The sequence below is a fragment of the Phalacrocorax aristotelis genome, chromosome 1 (genome assembly GCF_949628215.1).
Source record: "Phalacrocorax aristotelis chromosome 1, bGulAri2.1, whole genome shotgun sequence".
NCBI classification, from domain to species: domain Eukaryota; kingdom Metazoa; phylum Chordata; class Aves; order Suliformes; family Phalacrocoracidae; genus Phalacrocorax; species Phalacrocorax aristotelis.
This window is the reverse complement of record NC_134276.1, coordinates 135,258,831-135,274,776: the sequence shown is the minus strand read 5'-3', so window position 1 is coordinate 135,274,776 and position 15,946 is coordinate 135,258,831. Positions and strand designations below refer to the sequence as shown.

At 46.5% G+C, this 15,946-nt stretch overlaps 1 protein-coding gene across 3 annotated transcripts; it reads right to left on the bottom strand.

Moving 5' to 3' along the window:
* Positions 1 to 2,308: 2,308 nt before the first annotated feature.
* On the bottom strand, positions 2,309 to 15,904 carry LOC142064991 (killer cell lectin-like receptor subfamily G member 1). Of its 3 annotated transcripts, none has more exons than XM_075110683.1 (6): positions 15,157 to 15,904; positions 12,536 to 12,736; positions 6,942 to 7,034; positions 6,027 to 6,178; positions 3,963 to 4,066; positions 2,309 to 2,982 (listed from the first exon to the last, which is right to left on the bottom strand). In XM_075110683.1, the coding sequence occupies exons 2-6, from the start codon at positions 12,669 to 12,671 to the stop codon at positions 2,871 to 2,873; spliced, it is 597 nt and encodes a 198-aa protein (XP_074966784.1). In that variant the 5' UTR covers positions 12,672 to 12,736; positions 15,157 to 15,904; the 3' UTR covers positions 2,309 to 2,870. The 3 variants fall into 3 exon arrangements, with proteins under 3 accessions (XP_074966784.1, XP_074966793.1, XP_074966803.1); XM_075110692.1 differs by having other exon boundaries at positions 12,554 to 12,736; positions 15,157 to 15,900; XM_075110702.1 differs by lacking the exon at positions 12,536 to 12,736 and having other exon boundaries at positions 15,157 to 15,883.
* Between the last annotated feature and the right edge of the window lie 42 nt (positions 15,905 to 15,946).

The window sequence follows — 15,946 nt, the reverse complement described above, 5'->3', positions numbered from 1 at the left end:
CCCAAGCTGCAGTTGCAGGCATTGCACTCTGTTATATCTTCTGCCCCTACCAAGAAAGGTTGTGTTCCAACATCCTTGTAACTGCCTTTTAAATAGCTGTAGGCACCTATTTAATCATTCCAACCTCCTCTTGGTCAGACTAAACAAGCCCAGCTGCCCCTGCCACTCCCTGTGCGTCATATGCTACATTCTCCGACCAGTTGGTCGGAGTTGGTCCAGGTTGAATCCTCTCCAGTTACTCCAATTTCCTCTTGAACTGGGGCTCAGCAGACCAGACACAGTTCAGGTGCAGCCTCAGAAATGCCATGGAGAATGAGGATTGTAACTTACCTCGATCTGCTAGCCATGCTCCTCCACTATTCATTCATCACTGCTTAGAGTTCATCCCAGAAGAACTTACTTCCAAAAAATTAGCATATATTAATCAACTATATCAACATGCTCTAGAGAGAAGATCAAAAGCTCTTCCAAAGATATTTGTTCAAGTGCTTTTCATGGAAATGGATATACTTGCTTCAGATCCCTTTACTACTGTGAAAACTTGAACCCACAGAGGAGCCATGTGCTTTGTTAAAAGTAAAATCTGCAGCTGAAAATCCTTTCCCTTCAAAGAACAGTCAACTTTTGAGGCAACCTAATGTATTTATCTATTTTACATTTCCAGAGCATCTCTTCAGGATGAGAGGCCGTGCTTGAAGAGCTCATCAGTAATGCATAATTACAGCACGCATTGCGCTCTAAAATCCTAGGGGAGGCAAAGCGGTTGCACTATTCACCAGATAGACTAGGCAAGCTCAGAGACATGCTCACCTCACCTACATGCATCATGATAACAGGAGAAGCTGTTTCTTCATTAGGGTTCTCCGGTAAAGTAAACACTAGGTTTCCTTCTCTAGATGCTATCACCATTTTGACAAAGCAGGCAGAAGCTACGGCATTATTTCATGGGGCCCGGCAACTTTCTGGGAGTCGGTGTCACCATCTTCTTTTGATATTGAATGGACTCTGGCACAGACAAAATGACTCACCCAAAGCAGCCCAGATACCCTGAGATGAAAACTCAGGGGTTTTAGCTCCTGGCACACTGCTTAAAATACAGTGGTTTTCTTGCAGTTTCCCCAGCTCTGACTGTTACAGGCATGGTGGGGTGCTTAGCTGCCTGCTGGGGTTAAACCATGATACATAGTCATTGAAAAGCAGACCTACCCTTGCTGGCAACATCCCACCTTAAGTCCCTCAGACCAGTGAGCTCTATATGAGGCTCAGCAGACATCTGCTTAGCTGAGTATGCTATGGTCTGTATTTTGTCTTCATCTGCCAATGATATATAAGACATATTATATATACATTAATAAGATCTCCTCTCAGTCTTCTCTTCTTTAGGATAAACTGTCCCAGCTCTCTCAGCCTTTCCTCATATGTGAGATGCTTCAGTCTTCGTCATCTTTGTGACCCTTCGTTGGACTCCCCAGTATGTCCACGTTCTTTTATACCGGACACAGTACTCCAGGTGTGGCCTCACCAGTGCTGAGCAGAGGGGAAGGATCACCTCCCTCAACCTGCTGGCAATACTCTGTCTAATGCAGCCCAGGGTGCCATTTGCCTCCTTTGTAGTGAGGGCACGTTGCTAGCTCATGGTCAACTTGGTGTTCCACAGGACACTAGGGCCTTTTCTGCAAAGCTTCTTTCCAGCTGGGTGATGCCCTGCATGTACTGCTGCATGGGGTTGTCCCTGCCCAGGTGCTGGCCTTTGACCTTCTCCTTGTTCAACTTCAGGAGGTTCCTGTCAGCCCATTTCTCCACCCTGTCTCTCCCAGAACAAACACACACACCTCAGAACATCTACCATTAACCTGCTGATAATACTAAATTGGAATATGACATAAACATATGAGGATAAATAGGCTAAACTGGAAATTAATACATTTTCTCTTCCTTTGTTGGAACAAAATTGCTGGGTGGAAAAAAGAGTTTTCCAGGTGTGTGGAAATGAAACCTACTGTCCCACCCCTCCTGTTCACTGTGGCTTTATGCTGTTCACACTCTGAGCCTGTCTCTGCTCTATTTGAACTGAAAGCTCCTTGTAGTAAGGATTTGTCCACTGCTTCTCTCTGCAGTACGAAACTGCAGAGGTGCAGAGGGAAACACATTCGTGGTTTGTCCAATAATGTCAACATAATTAACTGTATTCCTTTGGCTCCAGAAGTCCAGCCTCTTGACTAGCTAGGTTGAAGTTGGCCAGTGAAACACAGCGTGCAGCTCGTTCCTTCCGACAGAGAGAAGTAATGACATAGGTACACACTCGTGGTCCAGTGCAGTACTGGAGGTTTATTTTCACTGCTGGATTTACAGAAGCTGTAGTCTCGCCTCACCCCCTTCTCCCTCACCCATAGCACTGGGATGCAAAAAGAGAGCCTGCCACTGGGATCTGTTTCTGGCAGTGAACAGTGGGCTTCGTTTTCCCGGTCCTGCTGGCACCAGACAATGGAGGTGCAGGGAATGGAAATGCAATCTGAGGCTCAGGAATGGAGGAAAATGGCCAGCTTACCCTCAGAGATCTGAAGACCCAGCATTTGTTGTGACAGAACTTTTGTTTGCCCTTATAGGACAAACACGGAAAGACTAGGGAGGGCAGGGAATATGTCCCAGGTCTCATGTGGTCACAAAAAAACCAGTAACCCAACAGATGTGGACTGAGCTATTACTGAGGATAAATCACCCTCCTGGGCAACAAACCTGTCCCTGCAAAACACCTTTGTGAGGCTGTGGAAAGGGCAAGTCCTTGGTCTTGTATAGAGCTTTGGTTTGTAGGACAATAATCCACTTGTACCACTGACGAGATGCCTACGAGATGAAAATGCACGTGGGGTTCATCTAAGAGATTTCTCACAGATCCATGGAGCAGAGTATTCACAGCTGGAGGCCTGGAAGTGATCTTTCATCAGGACAACACAGTGTTGCACTGGGCTGTTAGAGAGGACCCTGCAAGAGACACGGAACAAAAGCAAGACAGACAGAAAATGCTGAGATCGTCTCCTGGAGGCAAGAAAGAAAAAAACATCTGATTTTGAAGGTGGAGCCCAGAGGAAGTGAAAGAACCCAACCTCCAAAGGGCAGCTCTTACAAAACAAAACATACACCAAAATACCTATCTCCCTGGAGATTACACATCTAAATAATATTGCCATTGTGGAACCCAAATCCGAACAAAACACAGACACAATGTCCTGCAGTGACCGTGATATTCCCCAGCATGAGAACAGCAGTGCTGAGAGTTTCGTGGAAAGATGATCACCTCCAAGGAGCCTGCAAGCACAGTAAGCTGGACTGAAGAAGGGAACTAGGCCAAATGCTTAGAGTACTGACCTACTGACAGTGAGATCTTGGGCGAGTTTCCTTGCTGGAGAGGTGTTAGAGACCACCGCGTGTTAACTGCCATAAAAAGGAAAGGGCCAGGCAAAGTTACTGGACCAAATCGCAATGTTTTCCCCTCATGTAGCATGCTGACTTTTGTCCAAGTAAATACTGAGCCAAATTTAAGGTTCTGACTTGGGTTGGAACCAGCAAAGCAGCAAAAGGCTGGGTCCTCACACCCGGTGACACCAGCACTTGGCAGAATGGCTGCAAGGTGACTAAACCCAGAAAAGCCACAATGGACCATATGCTTTTCTGACTGAGCAGCTGTGTGGGCAGAAGAGGTAAATAACCCTTGGTCTGAGTATCTGGAGGGAAGCAGAGAGTGAGTTGCTAACATTAACCCTGCTTTTCCCAGGTACATGCCTTCACAAGGTGCAGGGCAGTAGAAAGTAGGCCCTTTTGAGTTCAGTGCTGTACAGGTGACAGTAAGAAGAAAATCTGCCCAGGAAAAAGGCTCCTGAGCTCTGCTGCAAGAACTGTGGGTGTTACGGAACACAAGGGGATCTGAATTAGTACTGTTGTTTGTAAAGCAGATTGAAACTCACTTGGTGCCACTGAATATAGAGCCATCTTCCCAAATCCAGCCAGAGCCTGTGCTGTTCCTCAGTCCAATCCAGAAACACCCTGTTTGAATACTCTTGAACAGGTCCTAGAAATGGTGACAGATTACAAAAAGACTAACAGCAGCCAGCCTGAAAATGGGGGTAAGGATAAGTAAAGAGAACAGGGAGCAAGATGCGTCCCCTTGCCTGACTGTTCCATAAGTGGCTGACAATACAGCTTCTCCACACCTTCTGATCAGGATGACCAGCCCTGCAGATCATGCCTGGAATAACAGCTATGTGTACACTCACAAGGAAGTAAGTGTGCTTTCAAGGGTCCTGGGCAGATCCTCCAAAGGATATTTCTCAGGGCAAGATAGATGAACCAACTGCATCTGTCTCCTGGAGTTCCCTACACAGAGCTTTATGTAGGAACGTATGCTATTAGTATTGATATTAATACTCTACCATGAAGCTAGCTAGCAAGCTAATACAAAGTATTAACAATCAAAGGTAAAAGTCAGGTCAGGGCAGGAAGTGCAAGCACTGACAAATCTGTGTAAAGAGCCCAGGACCAAAGCACATTAAATTTTATAAGAACTTTCCTCCTACATGTTTTCAATGTTCATTTCCTTTTGCCTAACCTTTAACTCTTGCTTACTGTTAAAAGGTGAAGGCTGCCACAGAAACTCAGCCCTGAAGCAAATTCTTTTCCTCCTTGCCATCCTGCCCCCTCCCCCCCCCAAAAAAAGAAAAAAAAAGACAAAGACAAGAGAGAGAAGTTTGTCTTGTCCACATTTGTAATGAAACTCTACAGTAACCTTTCACTGGTATGGATGGGCCCCATCCTTATCTCCTGCTGCCATAAACAAAGCTTCAGAGCAGACTTCTTCACACAGAAGCAGTAACAAAGCCAGCTTGGTAAAGTGGTGGGAATAGCAGTAGATTGAGGAACTCCTGAGTGTAGCTGGTGGTTTGGAGGTTGACTGTGCTTCTCCGGCAAAGGGAGTTTGAACAGCCACAGCCCATGCAGCACAGGGCATGGATAGCTAGGAAAGTCTTGCTTATGTGGGGAAGTCTGAGCAGGGATAATGGGTAACACACTGGCAGCAGAGGCAGTAGTAAGAAAGCAGCCAGACCAGGGAGGCTTTCTTCACTCAGAGAAATGGGTAATCTGGGGAAGATGAGTATTTCTCAAGGAATCAGGATTTGCCTGAGAAAATGAGTCAGCATGGTACATATTCCCAGTTGGGCAGAGACTTGGCTTTGTAAGCCCCCCCAGAACATCATACAATGCAACCTCTGTCCAGGGACTGGAAGCTGTCCATGTTCATCGGACCTGAGCTAATATGCCCTGGCTTGCACAAAACCAGATCAAGTACTTCTGCTCTACTTATGCAGACAAGCCTCACCTCCCTAGTGATCAGCTCTACCCATTTCTTTAGCGGTCATACCCTGCCCCCAGTGAGCACCTGCTGGAAAATGAGCAGTGGAACAGATGGTTTCTGATTTCAGCAGCACAACTGAGGTTTTTTGGCAGAGAGAGGAAGCAAGCATCGAAAACAGACTGAGAAAGAAATACCCATGTGTGAACACAGGCAGTGGCAAGGGTCACTGAGCAGGAGAAGCTGGAGCAGCTGCAGGGAGGAGAGGCATCACTTTTGCAAAGGAAACACTTCTGAAGAGTGGGGATGTATTGGTTTGTAGGCAGTGAGTACAGAGACTGCACAGTGCCAGACTTTTCCTGCAATCATTCAGCCTTGTTGGGGCTAGGAGGGGAGGCGGAGAGAGGCATTGGAGAAGACTGTCTCCCAACATCCTTCCTAGGATGATTCTGAGTAGCTGACAGTGACCCTCACCTCTCCCTTCTCCCCTTTGCTTCTTTGCCTGCTGGGAACTGCCAAGGTGCATACTGAAACTGGAAGTGCACTATAACATCACAGTCATAAATCCTTCCTCTCCTTTAAAGTCAAAATATTGCTAGAGTGACAGCACTGCTTGGGTGTCAGTCACTGAGGTATCTCAAGGAAATGGAACAAGATCCTCAAAGAATAAGAAAGCCATTACCATTTCACTGGTATCGCTGATCACCAGGAGATCAGCTCCCTGTGCCCAGCAGGATTTCTGGCTGGAGTGCCAGTCCTTCTTCTCCTTGGAGAAGGTGTAGCAGCTCCATCTGTAGGCTATCCACTGCTCAGGGCAGCGTGAGTGGGAGTCACCTGTAAAGAAATCAAAATACTGGATTGTCTCTACCATTAGCCAACAGAAAAACACTTGTCAGCAAGGACCTACTGCAAAGCAACTCTTCTGGATAGTTGCAATGCAGAAAGCACAAGTCAGGATACACATCTAAAAATAACAATGTATGAATACTGAACTTCAAATCCTCTGTGCTATTTCCAAATCTTTACACAAGAGTCACAGGCACTCTAATGCTTGTGCAACACCCCCTCCCCTCCCTGGGTTTCCTCTGAACTACCCAGATGATACCTGAGAACCAAAATTAGCTATGTGAAAGCAGACAACACTCTGGGTGTGCAAAAAGTAAGGGAAAAAATTACATCATTCTGTAGGTACAGTGTGATAATGTCACACATCAGGTGAACAGATTTTAAGCAGCAAACAGTAGGCCCTCCCACATGGTCTAGCACCTTCTGCATGCCTGCAAAAGTGTTATAGACCTTGCACATTTGCTCTGCAGTTTACCACTATAATTACAGCAGACAAGTCTACAAAAACTTTTCAATATGTTTCACCGTTCTCTGCCACAGGTTCTGAAATGGGTTGCTTGGGACCTGCACAATGAACATATTCTTCAAAATATTCTGGATAGGCAGTAAATACTTAAGACTGGTAGGAACCTAGAACAGCTTCTGGTTTAACCCTCTGTAATGGAGTTCAGGATCTGAGCTCCTGTGCTTAGAGGAGTCTCAGGTACTTTGTTCTTGGTTGCTCACCCTCAGCACCCCTTTGTGTACTTACTCATCTTCCAAGTCAAAGCAATCGCTAGGGAGATGCTCAGAATCCCAAAGCCTATAGCCAAGCCCAGCACAACTGCTGGCCACAGACAAGGAGCTGTAAAAGAGAAAAGAAACCGTAGTGCACAGGAGCCACATGAAAACTGACGGTGGTTTTACATGGTTTGCTTGTGTCCTGGGCATTTCCATAAGGAACTGAACCATTTAGAGCATCTCTGTCTGTCCATGACTGCACATTGCTGCCATCACTGTCCCTGCTCAGCCTCCCCAGGGCCTCCCCACGTTCCTGTCCACCAGCCCAGGCACACACTTCAGCTCAGCCGGGAGCCGTCAGTGAGCAGTCCCTGCCTGAGCTTCCCAGGAGGTGTACCTGTCTTCAGGTCAGCCACAGCTCTTCCCCTGCAGGGCCACAGAGCCAGATGGTCCAGCCCCTGCAGCGGCAGACCCCAGGAGAGGAAGCACCTGCCCCAAGTTAGCCGGAGTCCCCCAAGCACCACATGACACTGCTTGCTGGCAGAAACCTCCCAGTAAACCTGCTCAGCATTGAAGCTTGGGGTGGAAACACAGAGCTGCATTGCCACAGCCACCATGTTCCAGCTTAAATGCAAAAAGAAACCCAAGACCTTTCCCCCAGCTCTCTCAGCAAGAGCGACAGGTTTAACCTCAGCATCCTGTTCACAGACTTATACACACAGTCATGTAACATCTTCCTAGGACACTCAGTCTTATGCTCTCATCCGCCTCTCCAGTGTTGGGGTGGCAGGATGGGATGGCCAGCCTTGAAGACCTTGGGATGCCACTCCACACTTTTACCACCACCAGGGGCAGAAAGGGACTCTTTGGGGCAACCTCCACTGTAGCCCAGCACAGCTTTCTTTCAAAGGGTAGGGAAGAACTGCCATGTAGAGGTCTGCTCATGTGCGGCAGGATCCATTAGCCTCCAGGCCACACCTTGCTTTCCCATTGTCATCTCCTGGAGCTGAGAGGCATTCACTTTCCATAAGCTGTTCAAAATCTCTGCACTAAAATGTCCTCTCCCCCAGGTTGAGGAGAGGATGACGCTTACTGCCATGGATGAGCTCCAGGGGAGTTTGGTTTGCTTGTTTTATTAATCTCAGTATGACAGCTGCATAGACAACAGGACTTTCTCAGAAGCACTATCTGTGCAGCTAATGGTTACTGATGTTGAGGAATCCAGGATTTCCCTGTGCTTCTCCCTTAAACTTACATACCACATCCTGCTCCTGTGGTGCTCCAGAGTCTTCTGCCCAAATCCAGCAGGAAAGTCCCTGGTGGAGCTCATGAAATCTGACGTGCTTCTCTTTCAGTCCTACCACAAGACCCCAAGAAACATACCTGTACTCCATAAAAAGGCTAGGAGTCTAAGGAATAATACGGAGGGAGGGGAAGGCTAGCTTTAGCCAAAGACACTACCACAGCAAGTACATTGAAAACTTGGTAGAAGAAGGGCTGTGAGTAGGATGTCATAGCAATAGGATACAAAATACAGAAGGAAGATAGAAGGGGCTGTTCTCTGCTCAAGTAAAATTACAGTCAAATTAGGTTAAGTAACTAACTGCATCAAGAGGTAACAGTAACAGCAACCCCACAGACCAAGCAAATACTACTAAATGCATCGGACTGGAATTATATGCCAGGCAAGGATGCCGACAGCACTCATGAACCAGCAAAAGGACCAGATCAACCATGAGGCAACCACGGTGACAACAAGAAGCATCAATTAATCACATTAAATTAAGCAAATGCCATGTCAGGGCATGATGAGGGACTGAATGCTTAGACACTGTCAATAGGCACCTCGCAGAGCGACAGGCCAAGAAACATAAAAAGTGAAGCAGCTCGTGACTGCCCTGAGCTGTGCTCAGGCCACCCGGCTCGCCATGGCTTCATCTAGCAGCTTCGCTGCTGCAGTGAGCACAATGCACCGAGATTTAGCAGAGCCAAAACCCACCACCCCCAACAACAACAACAAAAGGCACGGTGGTATAATAATTTCAAAATGGGAACCACAGAAAAATGAGGAAATCTGTCAAAAGGAAATTAAAAGTGATGCCTAAAAGAATAAAATATTTATAAGCAGCAGGGGAGACTTTTTTTAGGATCTCTCAGCAGAGGATGAAAACAAATGCACATCACATATCAGGAATATTGTGGGAAGGACAAAGAAAGCCAGCACTAAAACAGAAAAGTAAGGCACTTCACTTAAAAACAAGGATGCATCTTTCAATTATGGATGCTTTGTCCAAATACAGAAAGTAGATCAGATGAATAAATTCATAAAAATTCATTTATTTTGATCTTAGAGAGGTTTGCAGGCTCACTGGTTTTAAGACCAGTTTCTGGTTTATAGAAATGTATTTAGACCTGCGGTTTTGGCTAAAAGAAGTTTCTAAGGTAACAAGAGGGAGCATGACGGAGCTTCATTGCAAGCATCATTCTTCTGGTAGAAAGATCTCTCCTAAAGTAAAAGTTTTGTCATGTTTCCCATAGCTTGGAGGATCTTCTAGCTGCCCCACTTGTAGTTAAAAATACCAACATTTATTTATTTTTTCATCATTCTTAAAGAACAAAAGCCCATCTCTTTTCAGTTACTAAGTACAGAAAGACTTTTCACTTACAACCTACTCCTCAGCTTCATGCAAGAGGACAATGGGAGAACTGAAGGACTTGAACTGGGTAGCTGTTCTCTCGGCCTGCTCTCTATTCCTCTTGAAGGTGACCCTTGTATATCTGGTGACATGGGTTTTGCCATCAGATTAAGCCTCAAGAGAATGGAGTCAGCCTGAGGTTAAGGGGTAGGATGGAGCTGTTTCTCTGCAGATTACAACTGAAAACTAAATAAAATGGGATAAATATCTGTTGAAACATAATTCTTTGTTCTAAGACCACATTTCTGAGGATTTGTACTTCTGTTTTCTTTCCTCTCTTGCCTCTCAAAGAAGCTATCTCCTGCATCCTCCAGGCCGCTGTTCCAGCTTTTAGGGAAAACTACTTCCAGGACAAGGTAACTGGGATGACAGTTGGTGAAACAGTTAATCCTTAAATGTCAGCACTGGGCATCCGAGCTGATGCCTCCTGGCAATGAACAGAGCAGTTCACCCTCTGTTGTTTCAAACCCACTGCAGAAAAAGGGAACCGACTCGACTCAGCATCAAAACAAAATCCCAGGACACCTCCACAACTAGACCAGTGGGAGAGTTCACTTCAGTTCTTAAAACTGAAAAAGTATGCCATTAGGAAAAAAAAGAGAGTGAAGAGGGCAAGTCACATTGAAGTGTTCAAGGGTAATTCGAGCCTCATGAGAACTGCAGATATCAACCCAGGGAAGTGGAATAAAAAAATTTCATAAATTGGGATTTTTGCCCCTTGCAAAAGGGAGTCCCTGCAGTTCTCCCTTTTTAAAACAGGTTCAGGGGTTTGTGCTTGATCCTCAGCCCCTAGAGCACATGCAAAGCTCTTCTAGAAGATGAAGGGAGAAGGGCTTGGGATGAGTTTGAAACCAAGGAGGGAAATCTGAATAAATCATCCAGAAATATTTCCATGCAGTAGTCTGAGTGGAAGTGTCTCCCCAGGGGAAAGGAGAAGTGGACTGGTGGACATTTAGCATAAATATCCAATGTTACAACTTTCTAGTGTAGAAGATGCCCAGTTAGATCTGTCAGTGCTCTGGAGAAATGACTGTGATACACTGCATTCTTCTGCAAGCAACGTGACACAATATTTTTAGGTTTGAGAGACCAGATTCCGTTCAAAAACGAAAGCTGTTAGCATTTTATGATTCAAGTCTCCTAGGACAGTGTGAAGAATGTCATTGCGGTGTCCCAAATAGCTCCCCTCAGCTCCTGCCTACACCAGTGTAGGAGCAGCATGACTACCTCAGGCCAGGGAAGAGGATTTGAGAAACAAGGATCCTGTTCCTGGCTGTGGCTCACACCTGGTATCGCTGTTACTGCAAGCGTGCCACACAGGCTAACACTGTCTTAAGTGACTGCTGGACTGACATTTTGGTAGTGTGGAATATCTAAGGCCCTCTGGAAGCCAAACAGAAGACAGGCAGGGCAACTCATCTTTTTCAAGGAGCCCAGGAATGCCAAAAACTGTTGGTTTGACCAGGGGACTGATCTACATACACCTGTGATGCTGAGTCACAGGGATGACTTGGTAACAAGGGTGTGCATTTGAAAGCAGAGATGAAACACTTGAGACCACATCCCTCAGAAGTTGTGGAGGTGAAGACAAAGTTGAACATAAAGATCTTTTAAAGAAAGGTACTTAAACTGCATTCCTTAGGGACTCCTCACACGCAGAAGAGATCTGGGAAATAATCGTATAATATGCGCATAATATGTGTTCAAAGAACAGCTTCCTTATTTTAGGCCCTCTGATTTCAGCTCAAAAAGATGAGGGTACATAAAGGAATTTGGAGAGGATGAATATTAAAAAGAAAACAGCAAACATCTCAAGAGGGCATTGGGTAATCTCTACCTCCAACAGGGTAGGAGTGAACACAAATGGCAGGGAATGAAGGGATGTCTCTGTGTTTTCTGATGCAACAGAAAACATCATTTGTGACAAAAAAGACATGCAAAAGCAAGACTGCCTCCCAAGCAGATGGATTGTGATTACCAGATAGGAACTTGGGGGTTTCTGTGCTGGCTTTGTTCCCATAGTGCAGCAAGTGACCAGGCAGCAGTAACAGACACAGATGTATGCAGTTATTCTGATCAGGGCACAGAAATCTCATATCCCAGAGCAAGGGCCCCCTTTGCTGTAACAGCTCTGAAAACAAGCTAAGGTCAACCATTAGTGTTGCAGCCAATGCAACACAACTCATCTAAAGCACACGGACATTTAGAGGAAAAGTAATCATCTCATGGGAAGTAGACACTTACAAAGAATGATCATCAATGCAAAATCTCACTCTTGTAAGGTGGTATTTCTCAACTAAGCAGCCAGAGAAATTGATCATTGTGACATTTGCAAGGCCTGACCAGGAGGAATTGAGTGGAAATAAGGGAAGAGAAAATTTAAGGAAAGCACTAAGAAAATCTTCCTGGTACTAAAGTGCCCTGCAGATCTGTCTCAAGGCAAAAGCTGAAAATTTGCTCACTGGGAGGTATGTAAAACTAGAACAGAGAAAACAGAGGAAAAAATGTATCACAAAAGAATCCTGCAGAGCCCCACGGGAAAGAGACTGGATGATCTCATATGCCTCCTCTGTCTCTGATCTCTGAACAGTATATGCCTCTAATTTATCTGTACTCACATCTCCCCTGCCCTTCAAAGAACTATTGCTGACAATCTCTTACTGCTGACAAGCAAACAACTTTAAAACTGCAGATCTCTTTCAGAGAAAAGGATGCCTGGGTTGAATGCCCAGGAGTAAACACTGAAAGGCATCTGACAGAGAGAGAGAGGGGAACAATGCTGGGTCGGCTTTTATCACAGTAAAATACTCACAGTAATTTTAGGAAAAAAGCAACAGCACCATGAGCTGGTACAAAAAGTCAGTGGCCAACTCAGAGTGGTTTTGTAAGAACTTGCTTTTGCTTGAAATAAAATCTTTTGTTGACCTACCTTGTCCAGCTTCCTTACCTCTCCTTTCCCATCCAGCTTTGGCCCTTGACAGAGGAGTCTGAGAGAATTTGACAGAAGTATAAATTATTTCCTCGCTCGCTTCGGCTGCAGAAGTTTCTGATCTGCTTCCCTCCATGCCAAAGCAAGGAGTGCGTATGACAAGATGTTTCGATCAGGCTGTTGAGCGACAGGGCTCGATGCCTGTGAAACAGGAAACCTGAGGCTACATTCAGAAGATAAGAAATGTGAAGTTGCAACCTCTGTCTCCAGCTGCTCAAAATAACCAAATTTACAACGGAATGGAGAGCAGTGGAAGTGCAACAACTTCCATTTCCTATCCTGATGAATGATGTCTTAAAAACAGCCGTTAGTGGAAGAGGTGATTAATCACATGGTATTCTAATTGTTGCCAGTGCAAGAGGCTGTGATTACACTGATGTAGTAACTGTGAGAAAGTGTGTTGCTCTGAAGAGCTCCCTTTCAGGACAAAAGCAGTTGGATAGCAAGAGCACAAGGTAAAAAAGGTGAATAGCGAGACTGCAAGGTGAAAAGTGGGATAAGCAATGGCTACAGCAAACTGGCAGCCCAACTACTATCAAAAGGAAAGTAGAAGTGGACAGGATGGGTTTGAGAAGGAAGCCTTGTGAGCTTTAGACACTTCTGCTAGGAACTCTTTCTACACCCAACACCCAGAGTGAATGTGCTTGAGACACAGGCAGGCAATGAGAGCTGGCAACCCTTAAGACCCTCTGAGTCAGCATCTCAACAGCATCAGTACAAAAGAGACATACTTGGGAGAGTCTAGCAAAGGGCCACAGAGATGATGACAGGACTGGAGCACCTCTCTTATAGGAAAGGCTGAGAGATCCGGGACTGTTTAGCCTGGAGAAGAGATGTCTTGGGGATGATCTTATTAATATGTATAAATACCTGAAGGGAGAGTACAAGAAGAGCCAGGCTTTTTTCAGTGGTGCCGAATGACAGGACCAGAGGCAATGAGCACAAACTGAAAGAGAGGAGGTTCCCTCTGAATATTAGGAAGCATTTTTTTCTGTGAGAGTGACTGAACACTGGCACAGGTTGGCCAGTGAGCTTGTGGGGTCTCACTCCATAGAGAGTCATGTGGGCACAGTCCTGGGTAACTGGCTGTAGGTGGCCCTGCTTGAGCAGGGGTTTGGACCCAAAGACCATGAGAGGTCCCTACCAGCCTCAACCATTCTGTGACTCTGTGGTCAGCAATAACAGGAAAGGATTGTTTTCTTCTCAAGTAGTGAAGACTGACCACTGATGAGAATGGTGGGGAGTACTGATGCTTCTAGAATCCTGAGAAACCTCTTATCTGCATGGTTGGCTGATTTTTATTTTGATCCAGATTCTGATCCCTTCCAGTTCATACTGAGATTGAGGATGTTTGCCAGGCTTGGGGTGCACATCTTCCTTACTGGTACAGTTCATTTACAAGAACTGCCCAGGCATTCTCAAGACAGGGATGATTGCTCCTCATCCTGGTGACATCATGTAAATTTGAGAAGTGACTGTCCACGAGGATGCTTAGTTTGATGTAGAGTGTTGTGGCCGATTTGTTACAATGCATATGTCTAGGAAGGCACAGATTAGATATTTCTACAAATTTTTCCATCCACACTTCCCTCTAAGGGTGGCACATTGCACGCACAAGATTCCTTCCAAACCTGGGTAGGGCCTGTAGACAGCAAGACAGGGAGACTGTACTTGAAAGGAAGGGGGAGGCCAAAGACAGCAGGGCAACACAAGAAGAGGGAAGTCTCTCCTGAATGCTTTGAATGGATATTAGAGAAGTCAAAACAGAGCTGTCAAGGCTAGAGAGGGAGAACTTGCCATAGTCATGATGAGAGCTTAGCTGGGAATACAATCTGTGTGGCTGGAAAGGAACCAACAATATTCAGACACTGTTTAAGTGCCCAGACAAAGGGGAAAAGACTGCAACCAAAGCACTGCAGGCTGCCGGCAGGGCCAGTGTGACCACAAAGATGGCGTTATTTGTGGACAAGTGGAGAAGCAAAGGCTGGCAGGGAAGAAATCAAGAACTCTGTTTTGATGTGTTTTACCATTTTCTCTCAAACATCAGCAAGAAGTGGAGTTCTTAGTTTGGACAGGAAATAGAGAGGAAGTAATTGCATCGTAGGGAGGGTACGCAGGCAACACACCAGTAATAGCCAAGTGTCAATGAACATAAATCTGACCTCTGCAGCTGAGATACCTGTCTGTGTCATACTCCCAGTGGAATCAGCAGTAGGGCACAAATCACAGCAGGATCAGTTTTCCAGGAACCAACAGTGCCCCTTCCCAGTGCCTCTCTATGGAAGCAGCATACAGTAGGGAAGCCTCCCAGTCCCCTCTCAAACAAGCAGCTTCTCTAGTATGTTGACAAATTCACTAAATCCAGCTTTTTTTTCTTAACTAAAAGATGCAAAGGCCTCAGAGCTCTGGCAAAGAACATCTGCCCCTTCCAATAAAAGCCCTGGAAAGTGGACTCCCTTACCATAAACCATGGGGCAGGCATGACTTAAGAAATGTCCTTTAAAAACGCCAGTCTCAAACTAGCTTTATTAATCATACTTAAGATGCTCAAGTCCACCAACCTTGTGCATGACCAGCTGGACCTGGGATTCCTCTGCAGTGGCAAAACTTAGAGGAGCTGGAGGAGGCACCTTTATTCCTAAGTATAGCAAAACACTGTGCTGGGCGATATGAGAAGGATCACGGCAGGTACAAAGCAGTTTTATGGAGAACGGTTTCCCTCGCTTGCTTCACAAGAAGCCACTCTGGAGGTACACGGTGGGGGGGAAGCGGTAAGACCCGAGGGCAACGACGGCCTTCGACCGAGGGCGCGTGGGGGACGGCAGGCAAGGGCTCCATCAGGCTGGGAAGCCTCTCATGGCTGGCTGCAGGGTGCCCGAACCCATGCCAGGGTCACAGGTGACAGTTCGGCTTCGAGGCAGACAAGTCACAACGTACTTGGACGAGGCTACTGCCGGACAGGTCGGCGGGACCCGACAACAGCACCAACAGCCTAAGCGCGCTTTTCAACGGAGGGGCGGGGCGGGGCCATGGGCGGGGCGCGCCTCTCCGCCATTGGGCGAGCGGCTCCCTCCTCGAGCAGTGCTTGGCAGTGGCTCTCGGTGGGCGGGGTTAGGCGGCAGGCGTTGCGGGGCTCTTTCCTGCGGGCGCTCGTCGTTCATTAGAAGAGAAGCGAGAGGAGGTGGGATCTCCACCCTTTTATCACTGCCCATTGGGCGGCGAAGAGGAAGGAGGCGGGCCCCGGAGCCGCCCGCATTATAAGGTGGGGGCTTTAGACACCGCCCCTTTCCACTGCCGCTTCTCATTCGCCGAGAATTCGCCAGGTGAGGACATCCTGGCGGCTCCTGGACT

Excerpts from the sequence above, each read along its gene's own strand:
- LOC142064991 (XM_075110683.1), bottom strand. The coding sequence starts at position 12,671 with ATGGAGGGAAGCAGATCAGAAACTTCTGCAGCCGAAGCGAGCGAGGAA. Across the intron at positions 4,067-6,026 it reads TCAGCGATACCAGTGAAATG|GACCTGTTCAAGAGTATTCA; the intron begins GTAATGGCTTTC and ends CACCATTTCTAG. Across the intron at positions 2,983-3,962 it reads TCTATATTCAGTGGCACCAA|GGTCCTCTCTAACAGCCCAG; the intron begins GTGAGTTTCAAT and ends TGTCTCTTGCAG.